We start from the raw sequence: 25,596 nt of genomic DNA, 5'->3' as shown, positions 1-25,596 counted from the left end.
TTTCATTAGTTGGTTCCTTTTTATTGTTGAATAGTATTGTGTTGTATAGATATACCACTTTCATTTATCCATTCACAAATTAATAGTCTTTTGGATTGCTTCAACTTTGGAGCTATTCTGAATAATGAATGATGTTCTAAGCATTCATGTTCAAGTTTTTGTGTGGACATATACTTTTGCTTCTTACTTAGAAGTAAAATTGTTAGATCATATGATAACTCCATGTTTAGCTTTTTAAAAAACTATCCAACATTATTCTAAAGTGTCTGTACCATTTTAATTTCCACTAGCAATCATGAGTTTCTGAACATACTGGCCACCACTTGTTATTGCTTGCCTTTTTGATTATAGCTATTCTGGTGGGTATAAAGGGGGTACCTCATTGTGTTTTTTAAAAAATATGTAAATTGTGTGTGTGTTTGTGTGTGTGTATATATATATATATGTATGTATGTATGTGTATATATATATATATATATATATATATATATATATATATATATATATATATTTTCCCCCTGTGGTCTTGGGGATCAAACCTAGGACCTGGCACATGCTAGCTAGGTAAGTGCTCTACCACTGAGCTATATACACATCCTTCAAAATTATATATACTTAAGATTTACAGTATGATGTTTTTGATATACATCTACATTCTGAAATATCAAACTAATTATTACTTCCATCACCTCACATACTTTCCATCTCTGTGTATATATGTGTGTTTGTATTAAGAATACAAATATTTTAGGAAATTTTAAGTACCTAGTATAGTAGAATTGATTAGAGTCACTTTGCTGTATATTAAATCTCTAGAACTTATTCATCCTACATAAGTGAAATTTTGACCAATGTCTCTCCTACCTTATCTTACCCCTAATACTAACTATTTTACTCTTTGCTTCTATGAATTTGACTTTTTTAGATTTCACTTTTAAGTGAGATCATGCAGTATTTTTCATTCCATGTTTGGTTTGCTTCACTTAGGAGAATGTTTTCTAGGTTTATCCATGTTGTCACCAGTGTCAGGATGGTTTTGATTTGCATTTTCCTAATGACTACTGATGTCAAGTATCTTGTATGATTATGGCCATTTGTACATATTACCTTTGGAGAAATGTCTATTTAGATTTTTTGCTTGCCTTTTTTTTTTTTTTTTTTTGTACTGAGGGTTGAACCCAGGGGCACTTAACCACTGAGCCACATCCTGAGCCCTTTTTAAATATTTTATTTAGAAACAAGGTTTTACTAAGTTGCTGAAGCTGGCTTTGAACTTGTGATCCTCCTGCCTTAGTCTCCTGAGCTACTAGGATTGCAGGCGTACACTGTCTTGCCTGGCTTTTGTTTGCCTTGACTTGTCTTACTACTGAATTCTAAGAGTTCTTTAAATATTCTGTGTACAGTTCCTTTACCTGATAAATAATCTTTAAATTCTTTCCAATCTGTGGCTTGACTTTTTGTTTTCTTTTGTTCTTGTTTTGTTTTGAGACAGGATCTCGGTATGTTGCCCAGTCTTGTCCTAAATTCCTGGCCTCAAAAGATCTTCCTGCCTTCAGCCTCCCAAAGAATTAGGCTTCAGGCATATGCCACCATGCCCAGCCTTACTTTTTATTTTCTTAATGGTTTTGTTTGAAGCACAAAAAAATTATTTTTACCTAATTCCAGGTCACAGAAACATTTTCCTCTGTTTCCTTCTATGAGTTTTATAGTTTTAGCTTTTATATTTAGATCTGTAATGCATTTTGAGTTAACCTTTCTGTATCATGTGAGGTAAGGGTGCTCATTAATTTCTTTGCATCTAAATATCCAGTTGTCATAGCACTCTTTGTTGCAAGAATCATCCCACACTGAATTGCCTTAATACCATTGTCAAAATCAGTTGACCGTAAATTTAAGAGTTTTTTTCTGGACTTTCTATTTTTTTCCACTAAACTATTTAATAGTCTGTTCTTGTTCCAGTTTTACACTCCCTTGATTGCTATAACTTTTTAGGTTATAATTTTGAAATTGGGTAGAGTCAGTTCTCTGATCTTTATTCTTTTCAAAATAGTGTTGGCTACTTTAAATCCTTTGCATGTCTATGTACTATTATTTTGTCATTTACAGAACAGCTGGTTGAATTTTGTTAGGGACTGCATTGAATTTAAAGATGAATTTGGGGAGAATTACTACCTTAATTTTTTTTTTTTTTTTTTTTTTGGTGCTGAGGATTGCACACACCAAGCATACATTCTACCATTGAGCCACACCCCCAGCCCTGTCCCGTTACATGACTCTTTTTATGTTCTCTTTCCCTTTCTCTCTAGTACTAAGAGGGTGAAGAGTTTATCCAAATCTCGGAGAGCCAAAATTGCCAAGAAGGCGGACAAGGCAAGACTGGTAGCTGAACAGGTGATGGAGGATGAATTTGACTTGGATTCAGATGATGAATTGCAGATTGATGAGAGATTGGGAAAAGAGAAGGCTACCCTGATAATAAGATCAAGTGTGTATCTGTTTTTTCTCTTTCTTGTCCTACCCATTTTACATTTGTTTTTGGCTCCCTTGATAAACTCAAAACCTTAGGCATGAGCTTGTTGGCATTCTAATTTACCAGGCTGTGTAGTTCTCCATCATTTTCTTTCCTTTAGAGGTTTAATTTTCCTTTAGAGGTTTAATTTTCACGTTTCTTTCTTTTTGTGTGTGTGTGGGGGGGTGGTAACCAGGGATTGAACTCAGGGGCACTCGGCCACTGAGCCACATCCCCAGCCCTGTTTTATATTTTATTTAGAGACAGGGTCTCACTGAGTCACTTAGTGCTCACTGTTTCTGAGGCTGGCTTTGAACTTGCGATCCTCCTGCCTTAGCCTCCAAGAAATTTAGTCTTATTTTCTTTCCTCTGATTTTTTATCTTAGATGCTAATCTTAGTTTTATGATAAGTATATTCCATTGCTTTTTAGAATTTCCCCGGAAGTTGCCCCGTGCTAAGCCATGCTCTGACCCCAACCGAGTTCGTGAACCAGGAGAAGTTGAGTTTGACATTGAGGTAGGTGCCTGCTCTGTGTCTGGTCTTGTGTTCATTCTGGTCACAGAGACAGAAGACAGATTATCATTTTAGTTGAAAAGGGGGCAAAGATATCCTATGCATTCAATTATTTTTTGGGGGGATAGGGTGCTGGGGATTAAACTCAGGGGCACCCAACCACTGAGCCACATCTCCAGCCTTATTTTGTATTTTACTCAGAGACAGTGTCTCACTGAGGTGCTTAACATCTCACTTTTTGCTGAGGCTGGCTTTGAACTCTCAATCCTCCTTCCTCAGTCTCCCAGGCTGCTGGGATTACAGGCATGCACCACTGTTCCAGCTACAATTCTTGAAATATTTATTAAGTAAAAGATTGTATACTGTGCAGCATGTAAAGGAATATTACAGTTTAGTTGAAAAATTTAAAAACCCTGTAATACAAAAGAGAATAAAATACAACGTGATATAGCAAAAAGTTATCTGATACAATTTGCACAAATCATTTTACTTCACTAGACTGTTTTCCCTGTTTGTAAAATAGAAGGTATACTGCTTCACAAAGATGTTTTAGAGATTAGGATGAAAGAATAAATACTTAGTACTCTGTCTACACTTGGTGCTCAGAAGATATTAGGAGTCAAACTGTCCATCTTGTATTGGGGCCTCAGCAGACCAACCCTGGGCAGCTGAGTTGATGTGCTCTCTCCCCCCAACAGGAGGACTATACAACAGATGAGGACATGGTGGAAGGGGTTGAAGGCAAGCTTGGGAATGGGAGTGGAGCTGGTGGAATTCTTGATCTACTTAAGGCCAGCAGGCAGGTGGGGGGACCTGACTATGCTGCCCTCACGTGAGTACTGTCTTTGATCTCCCATTTCCAGGAAATGAGACAGCATCACCCTCTCCCATCCAAGGAGCTAGGCAGCTAATCATCATATATTTATTGATCCATTTAAATGGACAAAGAATTATCCAGAGCATTTAGGCTGAAAGAATAAAGTAGACATGAAACCTGTCCCAAGGAACTTCAGATCTGACAGTGATAGGGTGGATAGACTTCAAAGGGGCATCAGTTCTGTGCTCTTTGGAAGTTGGAAGAGAGGCCAAAAGAGTCAGAGAAGGATAACTTATAAAAAAGGAAAAAATGCAGCATTGTTGAACAGGGAAGGTGGAGTGCCCCCTTTTTGCCATCTTGCTTGCTGTCTGTGGAGAGAGATTTGAGGCTAGAAGGACTGGCTTTTCAGGAAAACAGTCTTTGTTTCTGTCTTGATCCATTACCTTGATTCCTAGTTTTTCATCTTGGATGGTTCTCTCCTTCATCCCACCTTGATCCCCACAGCTGATGTCCCTCTTCCCTAACTGTTCTGATAACTGGTTTCTTCTGATAGCTAGAGAAACTTCCTTAGCATTTCTCCTCTTTCCCTTGCAGCGAGGCTCCAGCCTCCCCCAGCACTCAGGAGGCCATCCAGGGCATGCTGTGCATGGCCAACCTGCAGTCCTCATCTTCTTCACCGGCTACCTCTAGCCTGCAGGCCTGGTGGACAGGAGGGCAGGACAGAAGCAGTGGGAGTTCCAGCAGTGGTCTGGGCACAGTGTCTAGCAGTCCTGCTTCTCAGCGCACCCCAGGGAAGCGGCCCATCAAGCGTCCTGCATATTGGAGAACCGAGAGCGAGGAAGAGGAGGAGAATGCCAGTCTGGATGAACAGGACAGTTTGGGAGCATGCTTCAAGGATGCAGAGTATAGTAAGGGCAGCTAAGCACATGGGTCCAAGCCAGCATCAGTCTCATATCCAGTCCCAAGAGAGAATAGCCTGTTGAGCAAAGATGTGACATTAAGCCTGATACTTAGTTTCTCTGAGTCATGTTTTCTTATTCTGTAAAATGGGAGGATATCTCAAAGGTTGATGTAAGAATTAGAGATTATGCTTGCACAGAGTACCTGAATCACCAGTGTCTCGCTCGTGAAAAGTTCTCAAAAACTGGTTGCTCTTATAATTAGCTATTGTCTATTTTTAGTACTGTCCAATTTTCATTCTGGTAATTTTGTTTCCCTCTTATTTTTCTTCTACTACCTGTATTTATGTTTTGTGTTGGCCAGTTCATCACTTGCATAGGTATATACAATCAGTCCTTCATATCTGTGGGTTCCACAACTGCAGATTCAACTAACAGTGTATTAAAAATCTTCAAAAATCTGCAATGGCGAGGCTCTAAGCAACTCAGTGACACCCTGTCTCTAAATAAAATACAAAACAGGGAAGGGGATGTGGCTCAGTGGCTGAGTACCCTTGATTTTAATCTCCAGCACCCCCAAAAAAATCTTTGGAAAAAGAAATTACATCTCTACTGAATATATATACAGATAGTATAACAACTATTTTATTTAGCATTTACATTGTATTAAATATTACAGGTAATCTAGATATGATTTAAAATATACAGGAGAATGTACATAGATATTACAAATGCTGTGCTATTTTATATTAGGGACTGAGCATCCTGGGATTTTGGTTGAGGGGTGGTTCTTGAGACCGGTTCCATGTGGCTACGGAGGGATAACTAGGACTTTTCAGTGGACTTTTTACATTTACAAATGCATATTTTGAAGCTAAGCTTTTTTGAGGACTACAATGTACTTGTTTGTATAATGCAGATAACATTGTGTGGGTTTTGTTTTAATATTATTTTTAAAAAACTATAAAATATGGTTAGTGTTCATTGACCAAGATTAAAACAAAGCAGAGAAATCAAAACTTCCTTATAACTAACATTCTTCCTCTCTAAGCCCAGTTTGATGTATACCCTTCCTCTCATCATGTTCACACTCTATATAGACATAATATAGAGGTGTACTTATTTACTCTGTGTGTTTCTGCAATTTGCTTGGATATTTCCCCCCATTAGTGCATAGAGATCTACTTCATTGATATGTATATATCTCCTTGCTGTATAGTATTTTATAACACAGATGTACATCATATATTTATTCATTTGAAGTTGACATTTAGGTTTGTTTTTAAGTGTATTTTTGTTATTAACAAATGGTGCAATGAAAATATTTGATAATATTTCTTTGCACCCATGTGCCAGTTAATATTTGTCCAGGGTAGACAGACCTGCTGGGTTAAAGGTTATATACAAGATAAATATTAATAGATAGTGCAAAGTTGTCCTTCACTGGGGCCAGCATATTGAGCAGTGTATGAGAAATAACCTGTTTCTCCACAGCCTTCCCTAGCAGTGGAGATATTATCAGCTTTTTTGAATCCCATGGGAAAAGATGGTGTTTTAGTTTGTTTTACATGTTTGTTGTTTCTTTATTCCTTTTCTGTGAATTATCTATTCAATCTTTCACCTATTTTTCCTACTGGAATTTTTTTCTTATTGATTTGTAAGAGTTCTGTACGTGTTCTAGATTTGTTGGAATATTTTTTGCTCCAACATATGTTATGGATATGTTGATTTTTTTTGTTAGAGAGGAGCATCATGTATTTTTTCTCATGTCTACACAGACTTCCATATAATTAAGCTTCAGTAGGGAGAAGAAGGAAGGGTAGAAGTAAGGAGCAGGGTGAATCTGGTTCTGGGGCCGTCAGTATTCTGAACTACTGAAACAGTTCCAGACTCCTATTTCATTGCCTCACTTCTGATCTGATCTCTATACCATAGTCAAGTGACCTCCTTAAAGCATGAGGGCTAAACTGTCACTCTTCTTAAAACCTCTTGTGGTTTCCCATATCACTTTATAATGGAAACCTAACTTCTAACTATTGCCTTCAAAGTTCTGCATGATCTGCTGCTACCTTCCCCTCCCTCCATCTCTCTCCATTTCCTGCTCCTCTCCATCTACATTATACTTCCTGTCATTTATTAAACTGTCAACCAACCACTGTGTCAGAACCATTGTACAGGCTGGTTCTTCCCCCAGAATGCTCTTTCTCAGCTCTTTAAATTACAGAAAAATATTTCAGTCTACTATATTTTAATTTTATGTATAATATTTTTAGCATGTAGAAGATTCTAACACACTGTGCTATTTTTATAGTTTTTATATTTGTGTTTTCATTAAGAAGCCCTTTTTATATTTTTACCTAAAACTTGTGTAGGAGTTAAAGCTTTTATTTCTTTATCTAAAGTTAAGCTTTGTGCATTGTGGAAGGTAAGACTTTAGCTTAATTTTGTTTCACGTGAATATTTATTTATCTCCCCCCACTGCATCGTTAACTAGCTCATCATTAGCCCCATGATTTAAAGTCCACCTTTGTCATAAACTGATTTCTCATATATGTGTGTATTTAATTTTCTATTCTAATTCCAGTTCTGTGCCTTGATAGCTATGTGAGTTTAGGAAAGTAAGCTAACTTCTTAGCCTTTTGTGGTAATAGTACTTTAATAGTACCTACTTTGTAGGTTGTTGTGAGGAATGAAAATATATATATATATATAACATTGCCCAACACATCATAAGCACAGTATGTTAGATATTATTATTATTATTCTGTTCCATAAAATTTATCTAGTCCAGTGGCAATACGATATAGTTTAGTTACTGTAGGTCTTTGTTTCTGGTGAAGCAAACCTGCTCTGCAGAACTTGCTTGGGACCTGAGAGTACAGATGCTCAGCAAGCCCATTACTATAGGCTAAAGTATAATTGGTCTTAGAGACGTGCTAAGTTCCCCTGGCCCACCCTACCTTCAACAGCTAGTTGCATCAAAGTACAACTAAGACATCTGGACCTGGTTTAACCAGTCCTCAGAAGAACAAACAGTTCACTCAGCTTCTGTTTCTCTTTTTCCCTACTTTGTCCAGCTACATGGCAAAAGCAGTTAAAGAGCGATCTCCTTAGGGTTTTTTTTTAATATTTCCAGAATTTTTGACTGTTAATGAGCTTTGTTCTATTATAGATGAATTTTTAGAAATCAGCTCATCATCAAATTCCATGAACAATCCTTTTAGGATCTTTAAATTAGGTTTGCATGGAATGTGTAAATGAATTTATGAAGACAGACATCTTTCACCAGAGTCCTTTCTGCTCTAATGGGATGTATACATTCCTGAAAAATCTCATGTCCTGAATATTTATGAACAAAAATGTAGGGATTGGGGCTGGGGTTGTGGCTCAGTGGTAGAGCATTTGTGTAGCATGGGTGAGGCACTGGGTTCAATCCTCAGCACCACATAAAGGTAAATGAATAAAGGTATTTTGTCCATCTACAACTAAAAAGTACTTAAAAAACACAGGGATTATAAGAAAAAGAAGTTAGGGGCAAGGTGTGGTGGCATATGCTTGTAATTCTAGCAACACAGGAGGCTGACAGAAGGATTGGATGTTCAAGGCTAGCCTCAGCAATTTAGCAAGACCCTAAGCAACTTAGAGAGGCCCTGTGTCAAAATAAAAAAATAAAAAGGGCTGGGGATGTAGCTCAGTGGTAAAGCACTCCTGGGTTCAATCCCCCAGTCCCCCCCCCGCCCCCTACAAAAAAAGGGGAAAATAAGTTAAGGTAAATCCCTCAAAATATTATATGAATTTAAAGCCAAAACACTGGCCCAGATAACGGCATTCCTAATAATAATCCTTGCCCAATTAGAGTCCATTGGCATTTACACCCAGCATCACAGTCAGCAGATCATCTATAGCCTTAAAGCATGGACTCTAGTTTTTTACTTCCAGATGTGGATTTTTTTAAGGTTCTTGGAATTGAACCTAGGGGCATTTTACCACTGTGTTGCATTCCCAGCCACCTTCCTCCATTTTTTTTTTTTTTTTAAATTTTGAGATAGCGTCTTAGTGCTGGTCTCAAACTTGCAATCCTCCTGCCTCAGCTTCCCAGGTAGCTGGCCCAGATGTGAATTCCTGAAAACATTTGATTAAAGTAGGTGTCAACTTCATCAAATTAAAATTGGATCCAGGGCCTTGTCTTTATCAGTCTTTTTCTTTCTTTTTTGTGCTGGGAATTAAACCCCAGGGCCTTGTGCATGCTAGGCAATCTCTACCACTGACCTATATTCCTAGTCCTTCTCTCCCTCCCTCCCTCTCTCTCTCTCTCTCTCTCTCTCTCTGTCTCTCTCCTTTTTAAACACAGGGGGATGATATTTTTGCAACTTTGTATGCTCTGTCAGCAAGCTTCTTGTCCCACCAGAACCTAATTCCGTTTAAAACAGAGTTACCACTTGGTCTTGCTCTGGTGGGGATTTTTAGCTTTTGTTTGTATGTCTTCATATATTGCTAAGGATTTCTCTGTAGTTGTAAGGGGAAAAAATACCACTAACTGACTAAAAACAATATGCCAGGGAAAATTGCTTTTGAACCAGTGCAACTTCTCAACAGCATTGACATCATTCCTCATACCTTTTGGGTATGAACAATGAACTATTAATAGGCCCTCTTCTCTTCCTGTCATTAAGTGTGGTCTGTCTCTCCATTTATTTAAGTGTTCTTGTATATATCTTTTTTGGTTTATTTCTTCAGTTTATTCCTAAGTATTTTATTTTGGTTCCTACTAAAAATGACATCTTTTCATGTGTTTTTTTTTTCTTTCTAATTGGCTATTTGCTAATATGGAGGAAAAGAGGTGATTTTTCCATATTGATCCTGTATTCTACTCCCTTACTATACTCATTAGTTGTTCTAATTTTTCAGTTAATTGATTTGACTTCTTTTGAGGTAGGTGGCCTATGCATCCTGTATTAGTTTGGTAGATGTGCCCCAAAAAAGAAAAACCACAAACTGTGTGGCTTAAACAACATTTTTTTCCTCATAGTTCTAGATGCTGAAAGTTCAAGATCAAGTGCCAGCACGGTTGGTTTGTCCAGAGGTGTTTCTCCTAGGCTTACAGATGGCCCCCTTCTTTTTGCCTTGTCATGAGGTTTTCCCTCTGTGTACACAGGCCCCTGATATCTGTGTAGCCTACTGTCTTCTTGTAAGATAACAGTCAGATGGGATTAGAGGGTATACTAACAACCTTATTTTAACTTTTATACCTCTTTAAAGGTATCTCCAAATACATTCACATTCTGAGGTTCTGGGGGTTATGGCTTCAACATATGAACTTCGGAGGGGACACAGTTCAGTCCTTAGTTTTATTATAATGTTGAGTCATCATGATAATAGTGGGCATCCTTGTGGTATTTCTGAATTTAAAGGGGATACTGCCAATGTTTCTCAGACTATACTCATAAAGTTTAGGGAAATCTCTCTTATTTGAGCAATTTTGTTTAAGATTAGGTAGTATTAGGTTTCACCAAACAGTTTTTTGGCATGTTTTGATAAAAAGACATTTTTTTGTTTATTAATATGGTGAATACTAATTTTGAATCTACATTTTCTTCTTGAGATTTGTTATGCTTGGTCATGGTTTTTAATTATAGTTTGTCTAGTTTACTTGATTAATGTTCTTTTTAAAATTTTTTTTAGCTGTAGTTGGACACAATTTTTTTTAAATTTTTTATATACATGACAATAGTGGAATGCATTACACTCTGGACACAATATCTTTATTTTATTTTTTGTTAAAGAGAGAGAGAATTTTAATATTTATTTTTTAGTTTTTTCGGCGAACACAACATCTTTGTATGTGGTGCTGAGGATCGAACCCGGGTTGCATGCATGCCAGGCGAGCACGCTACCACTTGAGCCACATCCCCAGCCCAACAATATCTTTATTTTTATGTGATGCTGAGGATTGAACCCAGTGCCTCACATATGTGAGGCAAGCGCTCTACCACTGAGCTACAACCCTAGCCCAATTAATGTTCTTTTTTTTAATATTTATTTTTTAGTTTTAGGTCAACACAAGGTCTTTATTTTTTATTTTTTTTAATGTGGTGCTAAGGATCGAACCCAGTGCCTCATTCGTGCTAGGTGAGCACTCCACCACTGAGCCACAACCCCAGCCCTAATGTTCTTCTTAAAGACTAGTTTTTTGTTTTATTGATCCTTTCTAATGGTTGATGTTGTTTACTATTTTCTTTATGTCTGATTTTTTGTTCCTTTTATCAGTGTTCTTTTTTAACATCTTGAGTTAAAAGCACGGGTCATTTATTTTCAGTCTGCCTTTTGATGAAGGGTTTTAAAATTTTATGTTTTTAATTAAAATGAAGTAAAATTGACTTTTTTGGTATAGATACTTGTAACTACCACAGTGTTTAGATACTTGTAACTACCACAGTGAGGATGTAGAACCCTTTGATCACCCCCTATACTCTCTTATGTTACTTCTACTTTGAAGTCATATCCTCCCTCTACTCCAAACCTCTGGCAGTCCCTGATCTGCTCTTTATCATTGTAGCTTTGCCTTTGCCAGAAAGTCTTATAAATGGAATTGTGCTGTATGATATTTTGAGACTGGCATTTTTACTCAGCATAATGCCTTTAAGATTCATTAATGGCTTGAGTCTTTGTGTCTTCTCTCCTTTTTTATTGATTAGTTTAGCTATAAGTACTTGCCAGTTTTATTGAGTTAACTTGGTTTTATTGATTCTATTGCTTTTCTAGTCTCTTTCATTTATTTCTCATCTTTATTATTTCTCTCTAGCTTTGGGTTTAGTTTGGTCTTCTTTTTCTTAGCTTTTTGAAGGAATATTATGGAAGTTAGGCTATTGATTTAAGATCTTTCATGTTTTTACATGAAGGTATTTTCAGCTATAAACTTTTGCTGTATCCCGTAGGTTTTGGTGTATCCCATAGGTTTTGGTATGTTGTGTTTTTTTATCCATCTTATAATTTGTCATACTCACACTTTTGATTTCTTCTTTGGCTATTTTAGAGAGTGTTATTTAATTTCTACCTGTTTTTTTTAAAAAAAATTTCCATTTATCCTTCTGTAATTGATTTTTAGTTTCATTCCATTGCAGTTTGAAAAAATATTTTGTATAATTTTAGCTTCTCTTTGTTTGTTAAAAATATTTTTAGTTGTAGATGGATGTAATATCTTATACCTTTCTTTTATTTATTTTTATGTGGTTCTGGGGATCAAACCCATTGCCTCCCACGTGCAAGGCAAGTGCTCCACCACTGAGCGACGCAACTCCAGTCCTGATTTTGGTTTCTTAAAACACAATAAGACTAATTTTGTGACCTAATATGTAGTATGTTCTGGAGAATGTTTCCTGTACACTTGAGAAAAATGTGTTTCCTATTCTTTTTGTGTAGAGTGTTCTATACTTGTCCATGAGGTCTAATTGGTTTAGAGTGTTTTCAAGTCTTTTATTCCCTTATTTATCTTCTCTCTGCGTGTTTTATATAGAATCAAAAATGGAACATTTAAATCTCCAGTTATTCTTGTAGAATTGCTGTTTTCCTTCAATTGTGTCAGTGTTTCATATATTTTGAGATTCACTCATTAGGGGTGTGTTTGTGTGTGCGCACTCCTGTGTGCGTTTGATTGTTACATGTTCTTGGATTGGCCAGATTATGTAATTCTCTTCTTTGCATCCTGTAACAGTTTTCAATTTGCAGTGTAATTTGCCTGGTGTTAGCATAGTCACCACAGCTTTCTTTTTGGTTGCTATTTGCGTGGAGTGTGTTTTTACAGCATTTTGCTTTCATCTTAGTTGTTTGTTTCAGATCTTGCAGATGATATACTATTGGATCATATTTTCACTGCATTCTCCCAATCTCTCCCTTTGGATTGATGACTTTAATTTGTTTGCATTTAAAGTGATTACCAATAAGGAAGAATTTTTGCTATTTTACTATTTTTTTTGTTTTTGTTGTTGCTGTTGTTTTAGAGACGAGGTCTCACTCTGTTGCCCAGGCTGGCCTCAAACTTTTGAGCTTAAGCAATCCTCTTGATTTAGCATCCTGACTATACAGGTCTCTGCTGTCTCACCTAGCCATGATTTGTCTTCTATATGTCTTATAACTTTTTGGTTTCTCAGTCTTCTTTTATCTCTTTTTTATGCTTAATTGCTTTTTTTTTTTTTTGTAGTGTACTGAGTTGATTCACTCATTTCCTTTTTTTGTTTTTTTTTTTATTTTCATAGTAATTACTCTGGGAATTAAAATTAACATCCTTACATTTAACAGTCTAGTTCCATAGCCTACAAAAACTTGGCTCCTAGGGGCTGAGGTTGTGGCTCAGTGGCAGAGTGCTTGCCTAGCATGTGTGAGGCACTGGGTTCGATTCTCAGCACCATATAAATAAAAAAAAAAAAGGTCCATCAACAACTAAAAAGTAATTAAAAAAAAAACAGCTTGGCTCCTATATACCTCTACCTCCTCCCTAGTGTGTTTTGATCCCAAATTACTTCTTCATGCATTGTATTCCTATTGACACAGATTTATAGCTAATTATTTTACATATTTATCTTCTAAATCACTTAGGATACAAAAAAGAGGATTTATTTATATATTTTTTTAATACTGGGGTTCAAACCAGAAAGAGGATTTAGAAGCCACAAATACTATAATCCTTTTATATTTACTTTTATGGGGGTTGTTTTATCTTCAAGTTACTCTCTATTATCCTTTCATTTCAGCCTTAAATACCTCTTTATCATTTCTTGAAGGCAAGGTATATAATGACTAAATAACCCCAGATTTTAGGGTTTTTAAAAATGTCTTATTTCTTCTCTATCTGGTGTGGTCTCTGCACCCATGTCAAAAATCATTAGCCAAGCCAGGCATGGTGGCATATACCTGTAATCCCAGTGGCTCAGGATTCTGAGACAGGAGGATATTGACTTTAAAGCCAACCCCAGCAACTTAGCAAGGCCCTGAGTAACTCAGTGAGACGGTGTCTCTAAATAAAATACAAAAAAAGGGCTGAGGATATGGCTCAGTGGTTAAGCACCCCTGGATTCAATTCCCCATTACCAAAAAAGAAAAGAAAAAGAAAAAAATCATTGGCCAGCCAGGCATGTCGGTGAACACCTATGGTCCCAGATACTCAGGAGGCTGATGCAGTATGAGCGCAAATTTAAGGCAAGCTTGGGCAATATAGTGAGATGCTATCTTAAAAAACATAAAGGGCTGGGGATGTAGCTTAATAGCAGACAGAGCACCCTGGGGTTCATTCTCTGGTAGCACAGAAGTCATTAGAAAGTTTTCACTCTTATCCTTTGCTTTTCTTTTAGGCTTAACAGAAACATCTGAATTTGACCTCACCAGTAGGATACTTTAGACCATATTATCACTAAATCTTATGTCTGTTGTATGTGGATTGTGAGAAAAATATGATAAACTATATACTTGTATGTTTCTGTTAGATGTGATACTTATATGTGTGTTTTGTCATTCAGAACATTCCATTCCAGTGATTCTCAGTCCACATGGTCTTTTTGTTCCTGATTTGTATATTTAGTGTTTACTGTTAATTTTTCTATTCATTTAGCAAACACTGAGCATCTACTCTGCATTGTTTTAGGCTCCCTTAATAGGAAATCAAATTATATATATAATCAGTGCCCTCATGATAATTTAGGAGTAATAGATTTAATAGTAAGTTCCTAAATACTGTATAGCAATTCCAGTAGAATCAAGCACAAGATACTGAGGAGATCTGAGAGGGAGGCACCTGAATCAGATTAGGAATGTGAGGGAAGTCATCTTATAAGAGGTGAATCTAGAACTGGGGTTTTTAAAAGGTGAGTAAAGTAACTCATGAAATTACTCACCATATGGATGTTGGGTAAATGAATCAAAATTAGGTGAATGTGGCAGGACTTTTGTAGCAAGGGTGCAAAGGTAGAGAAGGCATGAATCACATTCAGAGGCTTGCAGTCAAATGTGGATTAAGAAAAGGATACACTTATAGTGCAGTAGGAAGAACTGGAGTATGTATTCTGTCTCACTCTTTTGGATGAGATCTCAGTTTACCCTGCTTTCCCCTCTCCCTACAGTCTACCCTTCCCTGGAATCTGATGATGATGACCCTGCTCTGAAATCTCGACCCAAGAAAAAGAAGAATTCAGATGATGCCCCATGGAGTCCTAAAGGTGATCCAGTATTTTGTACCTTTAATTTTGTAGGTATGGTCAGGGGGGAAATAGACTGGAAGTAGAAGGGATATTTAATTCAATAAGACCCAGTTCAAGCTGGGCATGGTTGCACATGCCTTTAATCCCAGCAACTCAGGAGGCTGAGACAGGAGGATCCCAAGTCAAGGCCAACTTCAACAATATAGTGAGGCCCTAAGCAACTTAAGTGAAAACTGTCTCAAAATTAAAAACGCTGGAGATGTTGTTCAGTGGTTAAGTGCCCCTGGGTTCAATCCCTGGTACCAAAAAAAAAAAAAAGGCCCAGTTCAGACACTCATTTGTTTATTCAACAAGCATTTGTTATGTCCAGACAGATTGTTAGATTCTAGAGATAAAATGGTCAGTAATTAAACAGTTATATAATCAGTTCAGCAAAACCAGAAATAATGAGACATGCAGCTTACTTATTTTATGACTTGAGGAGAAAGGAGGAGGACCTTGAACAGATTCTACCAAGCAGACTAGGGCTTCAGAGAACATTCTGATATCATCATCCTAGCCCTCTGGTAATTTTGTAGTCAAGGAGGTAAATTATGCTGACTGTTGAACTCTACAAAGTTCAAGACTCATCTTTTGAGAAGCCATCCCTGAGTATGATAGAATCATTATTGAGTTGAATATAGAAATTAGAGGGTGATCAAATAATTTTCTCTATTTCATTGGTTGGCTTGTTTTTACATTGGAGGATATATCAATGAGCCTTTGCTGCTTAATAAACAACCCAAAACTTAGTGGCTTAAACCAACAGTAATGGACCATTTTTCAGAATGATTCTGTAGGTTGGTTAAGTTGTTCTTTCATTCTGAGGCAGTTTGGTGGCATAAAAAGATGTTCCTCAGTGTCTGGTACCTAACTTGGATAACTAGAGCCTTTTTTATTATTGTCTTTCGTCCATTAGGAGGCTATCCCAAGCTTTCATAAGGTGGCAAAAGTGTTTCCAGCAGCAAGAAAGGACAAGCCCCAATGTATAAGCACTTTTCAAGCCTCTACTTGTTTCTTAATTGTTATTGTCCCATTGGCCAAAACAAATTATATGGCCAAACCTCGATTTCAGGGCTGGAGAAGTAGATTACACCTCTCAAAAGGGGAGCTCCAAAGTCACATTGCAAAAGGATACACACACACACACACACACACACACACACACACACACACAGAGGTGTGAGAAACTGAGGGCCATTTCTGTAGCAGTGTGCCATTGAGGATGCTGGAATCTCAGTATCTGTGGTTCTCAGGAAATAAGGGCCCTTTTAGTCCCAGCAAGCCTTATTTGACTTTTTTGGTGTTTGCTTGGGGTTGGAGGAGTAGGACAGCAGGACATTTTTGCGAAGTGTTCTCTTAGTCAATTGGCAAATAAAAAAAATAGGCCTATTTTCTTATTTTATTTTCTTCTGTAGTTTGTAGTTTTATATCTCCTGTCAAAGTAAAATTTTCACATTAGTGTAATAGAAAATGTGGAAAATACCAAAGATAGAGGAAATTATAAAGAAGAAACCACCCATGAGTTTGCTACCCAGAGACAACCCTTGTTATTGTGGTTGAAATAACACTGTATATGCAATTGTATATCCTACTCTATTTATTTTTTGTCTTTTTTAATTAAAGGTAATGTATGGCAAATAAAATACTATGGAGGAGTTCAGGATGAAAAGCAGTGTTCTTCTGTTTCTGCTTTCCCCATCTTCAATTATGTGCCTGAAAAGCAACCTCATAGTTTTTATTTTCCTGGTATATACCTCTAAAACTCAAGACGATAGAATTTATACCACTAGTTCTTCTTTAATCAACTTCTGTTGTGCCCTTAGTATTTCTCCAACCCTCAGCCTTCTATATATCATTCATTTTTATTTATATTATAAAGCTTGTTAACATATACATTTTCTTGTGATTAATAGTCCATATTTACTAGAAATTGAGTATAAAATTGAAAATCAATGCATATATTTGACCTATTAAATTAATATATGTTAAATATGTCCCTGTGCCATTGTGTATAAATAATATTTTAATGGCTGCAAATGCCTATTTTATGGATATACCTAATTTCTTTAATCTGGAGGCATTTAAGCTATTGTTTATCATAATTAGCGACAACATTTGAGGTGAGCATCTTTATATATAAATGTATATCTGGCAACTTGCTTAGGATGGATCCCCATGAAATTTTAGAAAGGTCAAACTATATGAGAATGAATGGTGAAAAGTCTCCCTCCCACCTCTTTTCCAATTGATTCTTATTTTCCTTTCAGAGATAATTTCTGCATATCTAAATACATGTATATATTGTCTTTTCCCTTCTTTTTATTCAATTGGAAATTTACTGTTTTATTAAGCTATTTTGCTAATGTGACTAAAAGACCTAACCAGAAAAACTGTAGAGGAGGAAAATTTTATTTGAGGGCTCATGGTTTCAGATGTCTCAGTCCATAGACAGCAGGCTCCATTCCTGGGGTCTTGAAATGAGGCAGAACAACATGGCAGAAGAGTGTGGCAGAGAGAAGCAGCTCACATGATGATCAGAAAGCAGAGAGAGACTCCGCTCTCCAGATACAAAATATATATCCTAAAACCAAGGCCCGATTCTCACTTCCTGCAGCTACACCCTACCACTTTAATTTCCATTCAGTTAATCCCATCAGGGATTAATTCACTTATTGGGTTAAGGATGTAACTCAATCATTTTTCCTCCAAACCTTGTATTGTCTCACACGTGAGCTTTTAGGGGATACCACATCTAACCCATAACATTTACTTATATACTCTATTAGTTTTTGATTTTTCTCAATAATGCATCTTAGAAATTATTCACATTCCCACAAGCAGTGCACAAGAGTGGCTGTTTCCCTTTACATTTGCCAACGCAGTTTCTTAATGTAAACATTTTAAAAGCTCTTGATACATACAAGCAAATTACTTTCCCAAAAGGTTGGGACAATTTACCTTCCCACCAGCCATTTGTAAAAATGCCTGTTTATGAAATCCTTGCAGGCATTGAAAATGTCAGTTAGGAAGAGTGCTTGCATATGAATAACAGGAACCTGTCAAGCATCCTTAGTGTTTAGTCCCTAGGGTAGAGCTGCTTTAGTTGATGTCCATGGACTTTTGGATCCTTGAATCTCCTGCATTGTATTAAAAATTTATGTAAATGTACACACATATTTGTATATATTTCTCTAGTTAAAACATTATCACATTTTCAAAGCAAGTCTAAAAAGATTTCAGTGTTCTACCAAAGATATTTTCACTGAAAATCAGGAATAAGACGTATGTCCATTAGCCCTTCTGAAGTTCTAGCCAGTATAATTAGGAATAAAGCAGAAATAAGGACTGTGTAATAAATTAAGAGAAAATGTCATGATGATATGGGGATCCCAGGATGGGAATCCTGTTCATTTTTGTCCATTGTTTTCACTGGAGCACCTTGCATAGTACTAGCAAAAGGGTGATGTTTAGTAAATATTTGACAAGTGAAAGAATTTGTATGATTGTATAATAAATATAAGTAGAAAACAGAAATATGGCATTTTGTATATTAGAAAATGCAAGAGAATTAAAAACTTAGAATTAATAAGAGAATTCAGTAAATTGGGCAATCCCTAGATATAAACTAGATAGCCACAAACCATGAATTTCTGCATATCAGTAATAATCATAATGTACTAAGAGAAAAAAGACCTTTTTGACAGTAGCAACAATTATATAAAATACCCAAGAATAACCTTAAGAAGACACATGTGGAACCTATGAGAAGAAAAACTTCAAAACTTCACTGATGAACATAAAAGAAGGCCTTAATCAATAGAGGTATACCATGTGTCTGGTTACCAAAACTGAATGTTATTTCCTTTCAAATTAATTTGTACCTTTGACACTATTCTAATCAAATTTTGTGGGGAACTTACTCTGAAAATAATTTTTAAGGGGCTGGGGTTGTTGCTCAGTGGTAGAGCGCTCACATCACATGTGCGAGACCCTGGTTTGATCTTCAGCACCACATAAAAATAAATAAGTGAAATACAGGTATTATGTCCAACTACAACTAAAAAATATTTTAAAAAATAATAATTTTTTAAAAAGTAAACATAATTAGCTTAAAGAATTTTAGGATAGAAGAGTTGAAAAGAAATTAGCCTTTTTAGATATTTAAATTACACTGACTGGGGATATAGCTCAGTGGTAAAGCATTTACCTAGCATGAATGAAGCCCTGGGTTCAATCCCTAGTACCATAAAAAGAAAGAAAATTCAAGTGTAGATATTTTGAAGTGCTACAATAATCAAATTAATGTTAAAGCACAAGAATTAATAATATTTTTTTCATTTTTAAATATATTTTTGTTATGAAAACATAGAAAATTAGACAGGTTAATGCCATGAAAATATAAAACACATATCACCCAAAGTTAATAATGAACATTTTGCTACATTTGCTTTGCTTTTTTTTTTTTTTTTGAGGGCTTTGAAGTGAAATTCCAAACATAATGATATCTGTAGTTCTTCACTGACATTCTAATTGTTCTCTTCGCTATTAAAAATGAGGTATTGAATTCTCTAGCCGTTATTCTTGAAATATCTATTTCTCCCTTTTAAAAAAATTTCTTTAGTTATAGGTAGACACAACATCTTTATTTTACTTTATGTGGTGCTGAGGATCAAACCCAATGCCTCATACATGCTACGCGAGCACTCTACCTCTGAGCCACAACCCCAGCCCATCTATTTCTCCCTTTACATTGGATTTTGAGGCTCAGTTGTTAAGTTCATACATGTTTATAGTTTTGTGTGTATATATGTGTGTGTGTGTGTATGTGTGTGTGTGTGTGTGTGTGTGTCTAGTACTGGGGATCAAACATCTCAGGGCCTTGTGTATGCTAAGCAGGTGTACTAACACTGAACTACACCCCCAGTCCTCAGACATTATTTCGTCAAGTAGTCTTTGTACTCCATTTCTCTCTGAATTTCTGAGACTCCTATGTGTATGTGTTGATAAACTTGATGGTAGGATTACAGGTATGTGCCATCATGCCCAGCCTTTCTTGTAGTTGTTTAGACATGATCTTCTTTAGCCTCCAAAATAATTTACAGTAGCTGATTTTAAGTCTTTATCTAGTAAGCCCAACTTTGTTTAGGAAGACAGACACAGTATCTTTTGTTTTTTGTTTTTTCTTATGTATGCCTTAGTTTTCCTTTTGCATTGTATTTCTTATAATTTGGTTAATAATGAGATATTTTAAATATGGTGGCAGCTCTGGATTCTCCTTACTCTGCTCCCCAGGGTTTATTTTGTTTTTGCTTATTGCCAGTGTAACTTGTTTAGTGACTTTTTTGAACTAATCCTATAAAGTTTGTATTCTATTTGTGAGTAAATCTCTACTCAGGTAGCTTTCTGGTCATCTAATGTTTTGACAGATTTCCTTAAATGCCTGGGATTAGTGAATCTTCCAGTGTTGCCAAGGGCCTCTGTGTGCATGTTGGGGCAGCACTCAACACTCAGCCAGCCACTTTATAACTCTCCTTTAGCTTTCACTTTCTGCTTGTGCAGAGCCTCAGAATCAGCCAGGGGTGCATGCTTAGGACCCTTTCAGGTCTTTCACAGAGCCTCTGTACATGCATGTGACCTTCTAGATTCTCCAAAGTATGTGAGAGCTTTTCACATTTCCTATGATCATCTCATTCCTCAGCTTCCTTTTAAGCCTTTGGATTAATCTGTTTGTCACAACTATTATGCATCACCTTAAGTAGCTGTGACATTAAGTACTTGCCTTTAAACATTTTTCATGAATTCCTCCTAGGGGAGAGGCTTTTAGTACTAGGTTTTGAAAGAAAGCTCTAACTCTTTTCTGCTTGCTACTGGGAATGTGGAGTGTTATTTTTCAAGGATACCACTGAGCTAGGGGAAGGTGAATGTGTCTAGTTCAAGTAAAAATGCCATAAAGCTCCCTGTTCTGAGATTCAGCTATTTGTCTTGAGTAAATGCTCTCCTAAGTTTCTGAAAGCCTTTGGTTAATTTCTAGAGTTCTGATAAAGCTCTTTGTGACATTTTAAACACAAATTAGTTGTAGATGGACACAATACCTTTATTTAATTTATTTAATTATATGTGGTGCTGAGGATTGAACCCAGTACCTCATACATGCTGGGCAAGCATTCTACCACTGAGCTACAACCCCAGACCAACAATTTTTTTTTTAATGCCAGGGATTGAACCCAGGAGCACTTGACCACTGAGCCACATTCCCAGCCCTTTTTAAAAAATATTGTTTTAGTTGTAGATGGACACAATACCTTTATTTTATTTATTTTTATGTGGTGCTGAGGATCAAACCCAGTGCCTTACATGTGCTAGGCAAGCACTCTGACACTGAGCTACAACCCCAGTCCCCCCAGTCATCTTTATTTTCAGACACTAGATATTATGACACACTATTTCTCACCATGTATTTCAGTATGCATTTCTAGAAATAGGGACATTTTCTCATATAATTCCATTATACATAACAAAATTAATGGTTATTCAGTAATTCTTTGATGTTCATCTAATTCTAAGCTGCCGCAGTCTGGCTGGGCACAATTCAGGAGCCACTTGTCAAAAGAAACGAACTTTATTTTTAGAACCACACACGCCAAACAAAACAGCTCCTCAGGAAAAACCTTCAGAGCCCAACTGCCACCATCGGCTTCCCACAAGCCTCTCAACCTCCCCCCTCCTCCTGCTCTTGAGGCCGATTGGCTGGGTCGCGTGGGTGGAGCCAAAAAAGTCCCCCAATGAGCAGCTCCGTGGTCTGCAAGGGCAGGGAAACAGCCCAATGAGCATCACTGCAGAGGAGCCAATCAGTTGGCAGCTAGAAGTTGCTGGGGCCACTATGAGCCAATCATCAGCTGGCAGCTGGAAGTTTGCTGGGGCCCCTTCGGCTGTGGCTCTCAACACTAAGCCAATAATCAAATTTCCTAAATTGTTTAACCAAACAAAGGTACAACAATGAATCTGTTTAAATCAGGATCCAAATAGGGTCCACATGGCATTTGGCTGTCTTGCCTTTCAAGTCTCTTTCTGTGATAGCTGGGCATGATGGCACATGCCTGTAATCGTAGTCACTGGGGGGCTGAGGCAGGATGATTGCAAGTTTGAGGCTAGCCTCAGCAACTTAGTGAGGCCCTAAGCAACTTATCAAGACCCTGTCTCAAAATAAAAAAATAAATAAAAAGAATTGAAGAATAGGGCATGGTGGTGCATATCTGTAATCCCAGTGGCTTGCTTAGGAGGCTGAGGCAGGAGGATTGCAAGTTCAAAGCCAGCCTTGGCAAAAGTGAGGTACTAAGCAACTCAGTTGAGACCCTGTCTCTAAATAAAATGCTAAAAAGAGCTGGAGATGTGGCTTAGTGGTCAAGTGCCCTTGGTTTCAATCTCCAGTACCTTGATAAACAAATCCATAACAGTACTCACTTCAGCAGCACATAACACTAGAATTGGAATAATACACAGAAGAGTAGCATGGTCCCTACACAAGGATGATGTGCAAATTTGTGAATCATTCCATATTTTTTAAAAATCTAACATTCCCTTTTTGTTTTATCCTATTTTTGTTGTAGAAATGGTATAATGACCCTGTAGTTCATCTTGCCTTCTAAATTTGTCTGTTTGCTTCCATGTGACATTGTCTTTTTAAAGAGATTAAGCCAGTTATCTGATATGCAGAATGTTTGCTTCTTTTCTCAAGGTACTATTTAATTTTTCTTCTGTCACTATGTTTCTTAAACACTGGAAGTAATATGAATGACTTGCATTATTTTAACACCTTAGCAACTTTCCAGGTGGACCTTTGAATTTCCTGTTGCATCACATCAAGAGTCATATGATATTGTGTTTTCTCACTACTAGTGACACTAAAGTTAGTACATAGTTAATTGTGCTAAGTAGACTAAGGTAATGGTCCCCTGATAGCACCATTTTAAAGTTAGGTTTTGTTCTTGAGACTGGCAAGTTGTCTGTGAATTAATAATTTGGTAGTATGTGAATATGTAATTCTCTAGAATCCATAGTTTCATCAGGGCTTGCAAACTTGTGATTTTTCTAATTGTTATTTCTTCTACATTTATTAGCTGGCATTTTTTCTGTAAAGAAGAGCTTTCCCTCCTCATCAAAATAACCTGTTTGGTTATTTTGTAATATTCTTTCTATCGAAAAGATGGGATAAATAACTATTTTTGATTTAATGTGTTAAAGGTGCTACATAAAAGCATTTTGTAAGAGTTATGCCCTTGGGCTGGGGTTGTAGCTCAGTGGTAGAGTGCTTGCCTAGCATGTGTGAGGCACTGGGTTCAATTCTCAGCACCGCTAAATAAATAAATAAATGTCTATCAACAACTAAAAAACATTTAAAAAAATAGTTATGGGGGGCTGGGGATGTGGCTCAAGCGGTAGCGCGCTAGCCTGGCATGTGTGCGGCCCGGGTTCGATCCTCAGCACCACATACCAACAAAAAATTCTCTCTCTCTCTCTCTCTCTCTCTCTAAAAAAAATAAAAATAAAAAATAAGTTATGGCCTTGTTCATAGACAAAAAAACACACATCAACAATATCAGACAAGGTGGTATGTGTTGTGTATCAAGTGACTTGTACAGATCAGAAGTTCAAATGAAGAAAAGATAAATGGAACCAGAGAAGTTCTAAAAGTTTGCATAGGTATTGTTTTCAATATATCTTTGAAGGGTGGGTAAGTTTTGACTAGGCAGTATGGAAGAGCATACTCTAGGTAGTGTGGATGATGAGGATGAAGGCACAGGGAGAGAGGATGAGCTGTACATACAGTGAGGTATAATAAGGAAGCTATCTGTCTGGAGAAGCTGAGAATATGGATATCTTAGTCCATTTTCTTAAGCTATACCAGAATATCACAGACTGGGTAAATTCTAAATAATGGGAGTTAATTTGACTCATGTTTCTTGGGATGTCCAAGAGCATGATACTGGCATCTGGTGAGGGCTTTGTGCTACATCATGCTATAGCAGAAGGCATCACATAATGAGAGAGCGAGCGGGTATAAGTGAGCTAAAATTCCCCTTTTATAACTAACTTGCTTCCACAATAACAGCTTTAATCCATTCATGAGGGTGGTGCTACCATGACCTAATTAGCTCTTAAAAGTTTTACCTCCTAGCCAGGCATGGTGGCCCATGCCTATAATCCCAGCGGCTTGGGAGGCTAGTTCAAAGCCAGCCTCAGCAATGGTGAGGCACTAAGCACCTCAGTGAGACCCTTTCTCTAAATAAAATACAAAATAGGGGTGGGGATGTGGCTCAGTGGTTGAGTGTCCTTGAGTACAACCCCTGGTAGTACCCCCCCCCCCCGAAAAAAAGTTCTACCTCCTAATACCATTATAGTGACAAATTTCTACAGGAGTTTTGGAGGGCACATTCAAACCATAACAGTGGGTGTGGAAATAAGGATAGGCAGGGGGCTGGGATTGTGGCTCAGTGGTAGAGCACTTGCCTAGCATGTATGAGGCACTGGGTTTGATTCTCAACACTGCATATAAATAAATGAATAAGATAAAGGCCCATCAACAACTAAAGACATTTAAATAAATAAGGGTAGGGAGGAAGGGAGGCCAGGAGCAAAAAACATGGACAACCTTAAATACCCAGTCAGGTAGGTGAACTTTTATTCTATTATCAGTGTATGCTTTGAGTATTTGTAAATTATCTACTTACCTTATAGGAAGCAAAACCTGGCTTTGTGAAAAGCTAGAAGCAGGAAGGCCAGTGAAACTACTTTTGGAGAAGTTGAAGGTGGAGAAAATAATTGACATGCAGATAAATGTCTCAGAGAGTGACACCTTCTCCTATTTCCCTTGCAGCCCGTGTGACCCCAACTCTACCCAAGCAGGACCGTCCTGTACGTGAGGGGACCCGAGTCGCTTCCATTGAGACAGGTTTGGCTGCAGCAGCTGCAAAGCTGGCCCAGCAGGTAAGTGCCTGCCACCCAGGTAGTGGCTCTTCTGCTGATCCCTGTTTGACTAAGATCCTCAAAACTCAGACCTTCAAGCTGATAAGATCTCACTATTGTCTCAGTGGGTTGTGGGAAACTTTGATCTTTGTCCTTGGCAATATCCTAGACCCCTACAATATCCTTTCATATCCTAGTTCTAAGACAAGCTACTTCCATAGGGTTACATAGTTGACATGATTTAGGACAAAAGAAAACATGAGGCCAGAGAAAAGCCCTTGCTGATATTACTTGCCTTTCTTGGAGATATATATATATATATATATATATATATATATATATATATATATATATATAAACTAACTCAGATCGACATGTCCTTTGCCCCCACATGAAGTGCCAAAGAGGTGACTCAGCTGAGTACACTTAAGTCTTTGGTCACCCACCAGTATAGGAATTTGGTCTATTAGAAAGAGGTTTTACTTATTCTCTTCTCCAAATACTATTACCTTGATTTTCATCCCCTGCTTCTAAAGAAAACAGCTATTGTTTTTTTGTCCTAACGGGTCATCTTCACTACAATTAATTTTACCCCTTAGCATTATACTTTACAAAGTTCTTTAACATATGTAATATGCTCAGAAACCCTAGGAGCATTTAGAGGT

At 37.1% G+C, this 25,596-nt stretch overlaps 1 protein-coding gene across 8 annotated transcripts in view; it reads left to right on the top strand.

Moving 5' to 3' along the window:
* The window catches only part of PHF8 (PHD finger protein 8), an 82,812-nt gene that overhangs the window by 50,031 nt on the left and 7,185 nt on the right, over positions 1 to 25,596 (top strand). For 7 of the 8 annotated variants that reach the window (XM_081277253.1, XM_081277251.1, XM_081277250.1 and 4 more), the window contains 6 exons: positions 2,307 to 2,485; positions 2,941 to 3,026; positions 3,722 to 3,855; positions 4,435 to 4,748; positions 14,849 to 14,944; positions 24,843 to 24,952. In XM_081277253.1, coding sequence (XP_081133379.1) covers positions 2,307 to 2,485; positions 2,941 to 3,026; positions 3,722 to 3,855; positions 4,435 to 4,748; positions 14,849 to 14,944; positions 24,843 to 24,952 — 919 coding nt within the window. The remainder of the gene's footprint in view (positions 1 to 2,306; positions 2,486 to 2,940; positions 3,027 to 3,721; positions 3,856 to 4,434; positions 4,749 to 14,848; positions 14,945 to 24,842; positions 24,953 to 25,596) is intronic. The other variant, XM_081277254.1, reaches the window with a different exon arrangement.

Source organism: Spermophilus citellus (genome assembly GCF_964194105.1).
Source record: "Spermophilus citellus genome assembly, chromosome: X".
Classification (NCBI taxonomy): Eukaryota; Metazoa; Chordata; class Mammalia; order Rodentia; family Sciuridae; genus Spermophilus; species Spermophilus citellus.
The sequence above is the reverse complement of the archived record's forward strand: the minus strand, read 5'-3'. Positions and strand labels throughout refer to the sequence as shown.